This window comes from Falco peregrinus, chromosome 8 (assembly GCF_023634155.1).
Source record: "Falco peregrinus isolate bFalPer1 chromosome 8, bFalPer1.pri, whole genome shotgun sequence".
Taxonomy (NCBI): Eukaryota; Metazoa; Chordata; class Aves; order Falconiformes; family Falconidae; genus Falco; species Falco peregrinus.
The window spans coordinates 42,180,222-42,192,675 of record NC_073728.1 but is presented as its reverse complement, the minus strand read 5'-3'; the positions used below and the strand labels follow the sequence as shown (position 1 = coordinate 42,192,675).

Here is a 12,454-nt window from a genome sequence, read left to right as displayed (position 1 = left end):
GGGGAAAACACCTGCTTCTGCACCTCTAGAGGCAGAGATTCATGGTAGAACGGGGGGGGGGGGGGGGGGGGGGGGGGGGGGTGTTGCTTTGAATTCTTTCTCCCCGAGGGGGACACAGGAGAGGCAGTTGATTCCCTTGTTCCATTTTCTCAATTTGCTGCAAACAGATGGAAATTTGATTTGGATTTTTGTTTGTTTGGGTTTTGTGTGTGTTTCATTTTTTTTTTAATATTTGTGTGGAACAATGCTTGAATGCCTGCTGAGGGAGTGGAGCACTGAGTCTGGATCTGCCTGTCTCTGCATGCAGATGTGATTGCCCCTCTTCATCGTTCCCCAAGAATGTGTTATGTCCAACACCACACCTGAACTCCCTTGATGCATGCCACTTTCTAAACCTGCTTCCCTTCAGGAAAAGCTCCTTTGCTAACTCCCAATGTTGAATGCAGACAGCTTCATCCATTACAGCACTCAGATCACTTTCTTAGCTACGTTCCCCAGTGTTTTCCCACCCACACCAGAAATGTACCCCTACCTGACATACTGTCTTTATAGCGTACCTTGTCCTGTGTAACCATTCAGGTAACTCTGTGCATCACCACTAAAAGAAGTATTTGAACTTGGCTTTCCTAGGATGTGGCTACCTTTATTGTCAGGCCAGGGATTGAATTTAATCTACTAAGCTCCTATCGTGCTGCCCTGTACATTTTTCTAGAGAAGTATGCAAAGTCCATGGCTTGGCATTCTGAGAGTTTTCTTCCAAGAACTAAATGGCCAGGATCACATTGCTGCTAAACTGTAAGCCATCTAGCTTACTGGTATTTGTCAGCTCTGCTAAGGGTTTACCATAGTTCCTTTGTTAATGCTGAAACCTTCAGCTTGCCTGAAGCTGTAGCTCAGTAGATTTCAGGAATGGTTGCCCATGCTGGAGTCTGTCTGCATATGGAGAAAGGCTTTGCAGAATTTGTTTTTCAACAATCTGACAGGCTTGCTTGGACTAGAACAAGCATGGTTCCAGATTTTAGAATAGTGCTACACTAGGTAAGAAGTAAGATCACCCTGCTGACAGGATGAAACATCAGCAGTAACTGAGGAGTAGCTATATTGAGAATGTGTCCTGTATGTCTCATCTGTCTCCTACAAGACTATCCATTATGTGCTTACTTAGAAGATGAACTGGCAACAATTACTGACAATGCAGAAGAAATCATGGGCATGGCAACCAATAGGAATGAACTGTAGTCCTCCCACATGCTGAATAGAAAGAATAACATATGGGAGGTAATGACCTAATGCAAATAGCCCTGCATTCCTTGCTGCGTCATTATCATTCGTATTGTTCAGATATTCTCAGCATAATGCTGATTCTGATCTGATGTCTAGAGGCATCACTCAGAGGTCATGACCTGCTAATGGAAGAAAGATTCCCATGTTCAAGCTGTACACTTAGAACCAAAATAGAACTGGCAATGCTTGTGGGACTCAGGTTTTACAGTAGTTTAAATCCATTGATTGATTTCACTGATTTACAACAGCATAATGCTAGCTCCTGAAGTATTTTGTCTGTTTTAAAAAATGTAAATAGTTCTGTCAACTTAAGCAGAAGCAGCATATTTAAAGTTAAGCTTTGCTTGCTGATGTTGTCTGAATGGGGGTCATAACAGCATGAAGAGTGGATACTTAAAAAGTTGAAAGGATAATGCAATGGAACCTCTTACATAAATGACAGCTAGGTAAAGAGGACAAGTTTGCATGATGAGGGTATAAGGATTACATCGCCCTTATCTGTGTATGTTAATATTTGTGTGTGTGTATGGGTTCATAAAAAAGCTGATGTATTTTTCAAAGATGTTGAGGCTCTGCATGTTTCGGAGACTTCAGTTAGGCACTGTTGTGCATTTGACAACTAGGACATGGTATTCATGTGTTCCGCAAGAACTTAAGTGCTTGAGAATATGGAGCCAAGAGAACTGATCATTTTTAAGATGAGATTTCTGTGGTAACGTTTTCCTCAAGGCATGCAGAGGAAATTGGTACACCCGTGCTGGTCTTAATGACTCAAAAGTCAGTTGTGAAAAGTAATGTATCTTTTGAACACTGAGGTGTCTAATGAAGCATAGCAGAGTATAAGATTTTCAGATACTTTTCTTCAAAAGTGCTGCTGGCAACCAGCTACAACAATTCCTTTTCCACTACAATATCCACCATGATACCGCTTTTCATCTTTCCATCATTAAAGTTAGGCCAGACTTTCAATAATGCAGAGAAATGTATGCTGCTAAAGGTTAACGATAAAATTAAATTTTATACTTTCAGGTATACATTAAAGTTTCATCCTAAAGGTGAATTTTTCTTCAACTTCATAAATTTAAATGTGTATACTTCCAAAGAGTTTGGCTGCTTCTAGGCAGTGGTATATAAAGGCCTTATTTGTATAGATGTGTTACAACTTTGGTTAGAGCTCTACCGTAGTGTTAACCAGATGTGGCTTTGGTTTGTTGCTGGAGCTGTAAGCTTTCTGTCTTGTTCTAGGATAGGTTGGTCTTTTTTTCAGTTTCTAGAATGGTTTTGTAGAGTTTTTCCGCCACACAAAGTTTTCACAAAGGGATAACACATGAATAATGTCCATACCTGGACCTGGAAAGGAGGAAGGAAAAATGGCAGCAGTGGTGGTGGTGATCTTTGGTGTAGGTCATTAATTTTACAAGGAACTGATAATGATGGTTTGGATGGTGATGTGAAGGTGTTATTTTTGTTTTGACTGCTTTATATGCCCTCTATGAGGTAGTTTAGTGGCCGTGGTTCACGAGAAATTGGTTTGTCTCATTAAATCACTATCAGACTCGGCACCTTAGTTGGTGATAACAGAGGAAAAGCCACAGCAGGATGTGTTAGGGCAGTTAAGAAATAAGCCAGTGCTGCCACAGATAACACCACTTTCCACTGTCTGGCTGCAAAGACGACATCAACCTTCCCAAATACTGCCTAGCACCTTTTCACTTCGCACGGATTGTCCAGCATTCAGACATCAGCGTGAGTCTGGTTTCGTTGACCAGTATGGAGTTACAGATTGTGGGTAACAAATTAAGGGAATTTTGGACAATGGAGCATTTTGAACTGAAGCCAGTAACCTTTCTATGTTCCAGAAATATAATAATGACTGGTGGATAGGAAGGCTGGTTAAGGAGGGCTGCGAGATTGGCTTTATTCCAAGCCCACTTAGACTGGAGAACATCCGCATTCAACAGGAGCAGAAGCGAGGACGTTTCCATGGAGGGTGAGAATGCTGTAACCTTTTAAAATAATTTAAAATCATTTCTGACACCGGCCAATATTTTCAAAGGTCACTGGATTCTTTTTTATTGCAGTGCCTCTGGAGGAGTGTTTGAGTTGGGATTCCAAATGGAAATAAGTATTTGCAGAGAATAGATGTGTTAGATGTTGATGATAAGAAGCAAGAAAAAAGATGTGTATTGACTTTAGGAAGGATCGGTGATATGGTATGAGTGGTAATGACAGAAGTTTCTGAAGGGCTAGAGAGTTCTATATCCCCCATGGGTTTAAGTCAACTTGGTGCTCAAAGACTGCCAGATTTTTTTCCCCAACTGTTTGCTCTTTAGGTTATGGCATTTTTCTTCTTGTTTTTTCTTTCTCTCCATTTTGGCCAAACTCAGACTTTTCAAACTTTTTAAGATGAACTTTGTCGTTTGACTTCCTTTATTCTTCATCTTCCCGCCTAACCGTTCTGTGTCTCCATGCTGCTAGAGCAGGAGATTGCAAGTCCCTGGAAAAATATAAATTTGGCCACAGGTCTAGGAATTAAAACTGATTTCTCATAATCTCAGTTCAGACACTGAAGTCACTCTTCTATTGGCTGAATACACAAAATACTTTTTTTAAAAAAATAAAATACTTTACTACTTACGCATTATTCCCACTAATTGAAAATGAAATTTAAATGTTCACACAGATAATAAGGAGAACAAGACCTTTAGTACTTCAGAGTAAAGAGACATCAGCCAATTGAGTCTGGATCTAATAGATAGCAGTAAGAGGAGCATAATTTAGTCTGTATAGTACTGTCAGGGAATTGGCATACTAATATACTTAATCAAGGTCAGGAATCATTTCAAGTATCAACCATTTGGGGAAATGTTTTTAGAGTGATTGAACAGCATTAACTGTGCTTTTTCCAGATTGCTTTTATAATATTTGAAATAGTTTCAGAGGAATCCAGTGTATCTCAATGTACAGAAAGAAGATTATCTAATTCAGAGAGATGGACACTAACAGAGTATTTAGGATACTGTTTCAGATACAGCATGTTACAAAAATTCTCTGCTTGTGTGAATGGGCATGACTCCACTGAATCACCAATTCTTCCAAAGATTTTGTCTAATTTCACCCACGGAGAATATTAGGAATGAAATCAAGTGTGAAAGAGACAGAGGAAATATCATAAAGGATATCTATTAAGACTTTAAGTAGTCTACACTAGCACGCCTGGATTTGTGTGATAGAATTGAAAGTAATGTAAAATGATAAAACAGTTTATTTTTGAGCCCCTTTGTTAGATAAAGTCATATGGTATTTATACCTTAAGATTTATTTAAAAGCTCTGACTAGCTGTGACACTAAGGCTCTATGTGATGAAGAAGAATTCTAGTTTTGTCTAAGTAAAGCAGTAAAAAGTCATCTATAAAGAGGGTTTCTGGAGTCTAGTGTATGTTTGCAAAGGGTTTGTCCAGTCCAGGAGTAAACAATCCCTGCTCTGGAAAGCATGTGGCAAGAAAGCAAGGACAAAATACTGATGGGGACTAGTATCCTCTTGCTGTTCTGTATGTAATGAAAAATCCTAAATACTGTGCTAAAGATTTGGATTGTAACATGGGACTATGTCACCTGCAGTAAACGGGTTGCTTGAACAGTCCTCTCTGCCCTGAGCTCTCCTTCCCTCCTCACATCTCCTCAGCAGCTTGTGCAATGAGCTGAACCAGAGACCTGATTTACCTGAACATCTTCCCCCTCCCTAAACCAGTTTGCTGTTCCAGTCTGCTGCCGGTTTGCTGCACAAGCAGTCGTGCTGGGTGCATCACACAGGGGGAGGAGGGCAGGGCACAGGGGCAGAGCTGCCTGGCTGGAAGCCGGGAGGTACAGCGAGTGGAAGAAGGAGCTACTTAAAGCACTGTTGCTACACAACAGAAGCTATTAACACTGTCAGCAAAGATCCCAGACCTCCCGAGAGATGTGTCTGGCTAGTCACACATGCTGGTAGAGACCCAGCAAGACAGAGTGATGTGGGGGGGATCTTGTGCAGAGCTGGGCTGTGAACTGGGTTTAGCAGATGGCTCTTACTAGAGCAGCTGTGTTTCCCAGCCTAGGGGCAGATCACAGAAAAGCTTTGCTCAGTCTGTAGTGGACCCTGCTCTCCCCTCGTAGCCTGTATGTAGCTCTTCCAGATGTGGAGGTCTGCTTAATTACAGACACTTTGGTTTCCCCATGTCCCTGCTTGGTACTCTTCACCTCTCTATTCAGAGGCAGCTTTCTTGCAGCATGAATGTGGGTGAAGACTCTCCTTTACTGTGTGATTTCTCGTGGGGCAATTTCTCATAGCTGCTGCCTAAAACCTCACACATTTGCATCTCTGGTGCTTGGTGTTAACGGGGCTCTTTCTGGTACCATAGGAAATCAAGTGGAAATTCTTCTTCAAGTCTTGGAGAAATGGTTTCTGGCACATTTCGAGCCACACCTACTTCCACGGGTAAGAGAGAATTTTATTTAAGGAAACTCTTGCTATTTCTAATACTTCTATTTTAAAAGCTGTATCTGAAAAATGCAGGTTTCCCCCCTTTGCTGACTTAAGACATTTAACAGAAAAGGGTTTGCATGCGGAGGTGGAGAAAGACATCTATTTCTAGACATGCGTAGTTGCTAAGGGACTGGGGAAAAAATCCTGGGGAAAGTGGCAGCTGCCCCAGAATGGAATGAATGACCAGTTTAAACAGGGCTGACCAAAAAGGGAGGTACACTGAGAGAAATCAAAAGTGCGATGACAAAGGGGTTTTTGTTTGCAAGTGTTATTGTTGTTATACACAATGTGTGTTTTAACTAAGTTCTCATTTGGTCTTTTAGCAAAACAGAAACAAAAAGTGGTAAGTACTACTTTTGTATCAATTTATTTAATTCTAATACAGGATTTTTATATGGATCTTCTTTGATTAATGATCTGAAGGATTGTTTTCTTTTTCTAGACAGAACACATTCCCCCGTATGATGTAGTGCCATCAATGAGACCTGTTGTCTTGGTGGGTCCATCACTGAAAGGCTATGAGGTACGTATGCCAGGTATTTGCAACTAGTATTTTCTTATCTATAATCTTCCTTAGCACATTCGGTGTGTGTAGTCCAGTGCAACTGTTCATGATAATTTGAAGTGATCTTAGATTAAATAATTGTCAAAAAATGTTGTATAAGATATATACAAAAAATGTATAAAGTGCATAGGTAGCATTTCACACGGTTTGGGTGAAGTACCAGCCGAATTTTCTTCTGCTTTGCAACAGTATCTGTTATTTGTGATGTCCCAGCTGAAGGGCAGGTAACGTACTAGCGTTCTCTTTGCAGTTTTACTGCTTCAAACACAGTGCACAGCTGTTACTTTCAGTACAGTTATTCTTGATTAAATCAAGTAAGAAAAAGAATTTGCCTGCTACAAGAAAAAGTTGGAGCAGTCAACTAGTTAGACTTCTGTGTACATGTAAAGTTTTAGTCAAGCTAGCACATGCTTTGAACTTTATTAGCAAAAATTTTAAAGCAGCTTCCCCACTGTTGCCTTTTTTCACTTCTAAAAACTTTACATCTTCCCATGGAACTCAGTGTTGGCCCATGAAGTAGTTGGACTATTGCGTTGTGTTCAGTTTTGTTCTCCAACACCTGAAAGTGGATGTGGGAACTAATGATTTTTATTTCAGCATGTGTTCTTGACATTTTTTTTTTTTTAAATTATGATTAGTTTATTGAAGTATATACGTAAAGAAATCTTTAACCCTTCCAAATTATTTGCCTCTGTTCAATGTGGAAGTAGGAATGATAACATGTGCAGATGAAGAGGACACCTATTTTTCAAGGCTGCTGCAGATTCAAATAAGCATTTAACACGTGCTAAATGAGCATAGGCTTGTCGCAGGGCATTTTAGTGAACTTAACCATCTGTTACGTGTTTTGCTGAATTAGGAACTAAATGAACATGAACGTAATATCAACAATACGCTTCATTTAGCTTAATGTTGTTAATACCTTATAGGATATTATTAAACATATTGGAACGGTTCTTTTTGGAAGATTACAGCATGGTACGATTATGAGCATAAAAGCATAGTTTAGCAAAGGAGATACTTCATGTTCTACTCTCTGCCTTTTAATTTTATGGTGATGTTTCTTGACAGGAGTAAATTTCATCCATTGACTTCCATGGTGCTGCACCACAGATTAATTTGCCTAGGGAGTCTCAAGTTTGGAGGGGAGAGAGTGTGTTTGTTAGTACATACCTCTACTTATGCAGTCTTGCCTTTGTTTAAGAAAGTAATACTAAACATGACATCTTGAACATATAAAGGTGTATAAATGGTAACAATTAGAATGTTAATTTCAATTACAAATAAGTGGTGTACGTAACAGAAACACATTGATATTACTTTGCAACCTTTGTGAGAAAATTCTATTGACCATTTTTTTTTCTGACTGAATTCTGAAGGAACCATTCTGAAAGATAACCTAGGAGAAATAAACTGCCAGAGGCCTGGGGGCTTTGATTAAGTTCCTGTCTAGACTGGCAGGTAATAGGTGTCAGCCTGAGTTGTCCTGAAAAGGACAAGGAGCTCATTCAATACAGTAGATGACAGCTGTTCGGGCTGAGCATCTCTCGGATGCTTTACCACATACAGGAATGGAGGCATCCATTTTTTCTGCTGTACACCTCTCTGAGAATAGTTTTTCTCTTCTGTTAGAACAGTCACCCAATACAATAAATCTCTGAATTTTTAAGCCAGTTCTAATAATGTTACTATAGGAAAAAAAAAAAAAATGGTCTCTTCAGCCCAAGTAGTCCCATATGCTTCCAACATGTTTTGTAGCCTGTTGAGAATGGTATTGCTACGGAGATGGTGAGGTGTGCTCTGTTATGCCTCGATGCAAGTCAAGACAAGAGCAGAAAGAGTGACAGCTCTCACATCCTCCGTTCTGCATTTTGGAGAATGAGTCAGAAAACTTGCAAGTATTTATTACAAAGTGTGCTGCCAAGAGCGTGAAAATTAAATAATTGCTACCTATAAAAGGTATTGATTGTTGGCAGTATCCTTACCTTCTACATACCTCTTTTCTTACTTTTGACTTCTTTTTCTCCCTGTCAATCTTCCCTGTTCAATCTTCCTCACTTCTGCAAAGGTGACAGACATGATGCAGAAAGCTCTCTTTGACTTCCTGAAGCACAGGTTTGATGGGAGGTGAGAAATACTGTCCTTTTCATGCTTTTTTTCCCCTCCATGTGTTACTAACATCTTAGTGATTTATTTTTCTTTTTAATGCAAGAAGATTGATGCATGTTCAAAACTGATTTACTGGTTTGTATCAGCACTGAGATATGCAGCCAGCTGTGGGGTAGAACACAGCTAATGTATTACTAGGAGTGCATGAATCGTTGTATCTGCTATGTCTGTAGCTGGACCAGCTCAGCCAGCCGCTGAAGTGTGCAAACATCAAAAACGAAGTGTCTCTTGATGTTGTTTTGAAGTTGCTCTGTTTGTGCTAGGTTCATTCCTGCACTTTTTGTGCAGTTCCAGGCTCCTTTACAGCAGGATGTTGTCTAAATAAAGCTAATCACACCCTAGCCCTAAAATAAGTATTAGAAACAGCAGATTTCAACAGGGTGCAGTAACAGTGCTGCAAACCAACACCTAAGAAAAATCAACTCTTAAAATGTTCTCGGTAGTCAAAAGTACTTAAAAAGGCAGCTTGAAGCAGGAAATGCTGAGAACTAAAATACAGAAAAAAGTGTTTCAGAACTTCAAAAATCGTAAGGAGGGTTCATCTTGTTCAGCTATTCACAGAGAATATTTCCTGATGAGCTGTGAGAAGGATAATTTGGATTTCTTTGCTAGGAACATGGGCTTGGTCCGTGGCATCTCCTCCTTTCAACTGGAACTCATCAGTAGTCGTAGGTGTGTGCTTCATCTTTGGGATGTTCTGCCTTTCCTTCATCCTGGTTTGTTCTGTATATTCTAACTGTGAAAAGGAGCTTATACTGTGCCAGCTAGTATATAGCAGTAAGTCATTTGAAAATACCTAAAACATTGGCACTAGGGCAGTGAAAATCATAGTGTCTGTTGTTTAGAAGAGGCACAGTAAGGCTTATGGTCAAGATACTTGTTGGGATGCAGTGAGGAGACGACAGTGCTGAACTAACCCATAAACAGCTTAGACAAAACACGTGATGATCAACTTCTGTGCAAAATATCTCATCTCCTCCCCTGTTTTTAATTGCCCAGCTCAAGTGATTCTAGCAGATCCTACAAACCTAGTGATTGATTTAAAACCTGACAGATGAAGCACTGTATGTGGCAGCCTGCAGTTAAATTTGTCATGTTTCTGAGCTGTTGACGCATCCTGTAAGTGCCTCCTCTCCCCACTCCTGAGCACTGTGACTGCGCTGGTTCCGCTACAGGTGCCCGTTTGCATTAGGTGTAGGTATAGAACCACAGCATATATTCTCTTCCAGCCGCTGACATATGTCTGTCAGCTTTGCATATGCTGGTGGTAACTGAGAGTCATTAGTTTTGGTAGGAAACCATGGCAACTGGAAGTGATAAGTCATCTCCAGTTGCCACGACGTGATTGCTATGACTGTATCCTTTAGGAGGTATATTTTTATACCCTGTATGAGAATGTGCTCAGCAGAGGCCTGATCTACGAAGATCAGCACTGCCTGAATACAGAGAAGAAAATGTAAAGCACACCTAGACACACGCACCCATGTAGGCTGCTTAATCTGACGGGAGGCAGGACTGCTCCTTGCATTGCTCTTCTGTCTCCTCCCTCACCATGCCTTTGCTCTGCACAGGGGGCAGAAGGGAGGGATTCTGCCTGGAGCGAGGTATTTTTTGGAAATCCTATTGCTACTAGCAATATTGGCAACTAGATGAAGTAGAAGTATGGAATTTCAGCATTTAAAAAGTTAAATGCCACAAGCAATCCGATACAATTGAATTTAGCTCTGAGTAACTTGAAAGAAAAGCTGCTGCTCTGCCCTCCTGCCAGCTTTCATAGCTTTGCAGTCTTTCTGCTCCCTGCTTTTCATTTTCTTTCTTCCCATCTCTTCTGCAATTTTGTGACTGGTCCACATTACCAAGAAAGGAAATGACTGTCCAAGGAGAAGCATTTCAGAAGACCTCAGTGAGACCTGAACTAGCAGGACTCCTTCCCTACCTCTTAATACACTTGGCTTCTGTCAGCTGCTTCTTTTGCAACTGCAACATCCTCTTCTGGCCAGTGAACTAAAGGTGAAGCTCGCAGGCTGTGTGGTGCAGGCCTGCTGAAAGGAGTCTGCTAGAGCTTGGCTGGCACAGGGCATTCAGGGAATGCCTGCTGCAGGGCTCCAGCGGCATCGTTTTCTAAATGCATCGTGTTTAATCACTGTTGCATAGACCAAGCCTGACTCTGTACGACACGTAAACAAAACATAGCAAAAGCACGGTTTTTTTCTTAACATCTTTCAGCGACAGTGATACTTAGAATTACTTCTTACCTAGAAAGAATGAAATGCTTTATATATCTGGCACAGTAGGTGAGCGTTTGTGGTCCTTCCTCTGTTACATGTCTCTCATTCCAGCCGTCTAGATTCAGAGATCTAATAGCTCCCTGAGCCAGAGGTGTGATCTGGACCACCATGTTTCATCATCACCTCTAGACCCACTATCCATTAATTTCTCCCATTTATTTTTTGTACTCACTTACACTTTTGGTCTCCACTGTATTTTCTGGCAATAAAACTATTCATATATTATGTAGAAAAATGCTTGCACTTCTTTTCCACCCCTCCATCTGATAATTTCAGTTAGACATGCTTAAATCTTACATTCTGCAGAATAGCTGCTAGTCACTTCCAGCTTGTTGCTTTTCAATATTCATGGCTTTTCAGCTCATCACAGTCTGCCTAAATGGATTTTTTATGACGTGATTGTGTGGTGTTTGTTTTATAACCTTTTGTCTCTTGTCAGCTCACTGACAGATCAAGTAAAAAAACCACCTTCCTTAAGTTAAAGAGGAGGCTTTAGCAGTGCAGATGGCTGTGGCTCAACTTACTTTTCTCCTATTCAACCACGAGCCATTTAGCCCATCAGCACGGCTCCCTGTCTGGAGAAGCAGTGTGTGTTGGAGGACCAGTCTCCCAAAGCAAGCAGCTCTATGCAGTGACTCACAGGCACTCACGTAGGAGTGATGTGGTCTGCTCAGATGTCCAAACAGGGCCCTTCCTTACCTTTCACCAGTGTCAGGTTCAATCGATGGTTCAACTGGCTGGGAAGAGAAGTGCTGTTCCTGTTACGGCTCTTGTTCTGTATGCCCCGAGACTCACGTAACTTCTGGTATTTATGGTACTGTGCGAATTTGTGTAGGAGATGAGTGAGCTGGGGAGGAGAAAAGTTAATTAATACATTAAGTAGAATAGCAGAAACTATATGCCAGAGTCTACAGTAGTGTAAGGAATAGAAAATCCTTCAAGGTTATGCAGCATTTTCTCTTTCGTTTTTCTTTAATGATGACATAACTCAGCTATAAAACATGTCTGAGTGGTGTTTTATTGTATTTGCACTTTGGAATGGAACGTAGCTGTTAATCACGCACAGTGCACTGAAAATTTGACTACTGTGTTTTTGTTCTGTCCTGTGTTCTTACTCATAGGATATCAATAACTAGAGTGACAGCTGACATTTCTCTTGCTAAGAGGTCTGTTCTAAATAATCCCAGCAAGAGGGCAATAATTGAGCGGTCAAATACAAGATCCAGTTTAGGTAAGACATTGACACAGATGTAATTCTGAACATGGTTACACACCATGGAAAGTGACAGGATTTCAGCCTTCAAGATGTCATCAGTTCTGCCATTGTAAATGTGTCTGTAGCGTTATAATGTGTAATTCTGAATTTCACGTACTCAAATGGGAGACAAATTTTTCTTGACTGCAGAGGGGCAACAGCACAATGTACTGTGTTAGCCTCGTGCTAAGCAATTACCTGGGCTAGACCATAACTGCTCTTTGCAAAAGATGAGTCGGGGGGGGGCCTGCAGGCAGGGTGTGGGCTCAGTGTTGTTTCCTCCTGAGGTGAGTTGGCCTCACAGCTCCCTCTCCTCAGCTCTGTGATTTTAATTCCACATCACAAAGCTTCAAAGACCTTTCACCTTGCCC

At 40.9% G+C, this 12,454-nt stretch overlaps 1 protein-coding gene across 8 annotated transcripts in view; it reads left to right on the top strand.

Annotated features, from left to right (window-relative positions):
• Nucleotides 1-12,454, top strand: part of CACNB4 (calcium voltage-gated channel auxiliary subunit beta 4) — a 109,000-nt gene that overhangs the window by 78,238 nt on the left and 18,308 nt on the right. For 7 of the 8 annotated variants that reach the window (XR_008748316.1, XR_008748315.1, XM_055811543.1 and 4 more), the window contains 6 exons: nucleotides 3,144-3,274; nucleotides 5,682-5,758; nucleotides 6,130-6,149; nucleotides 6,249-6,329; nucleotides 8,440-8,498; nucleotides 11,950-12,059. Coding sequence is in view for 6 of the 8 variants with exons in the window: in XM_055811543.1 (XP_055667518.1) it covers nucleotides 3,144-3,274; nucleotides 5,682-5,758; nucleotides 6,130-6,149; nucleotides 6,249-6,329; nucleotides 8,440-8,498; nucleotides 11,950-12,059 (478 nt within the window). In the remaining 2 variants the exon portion in view is untranslated. Of the gene's footprint in view, nucleotides 1-3,141; nucleotides 3,275-5,681; nucleotides 5,759-6,129; nucleotides 6,150-6,248; nucleotides 6,330-8,439; nucleotides 8,499-11,949; nucleotides 12,060-12,454 lie in introns of those variants that run through there. The other variant, XM_027793867.2, reaches the window with a different exon arrangement.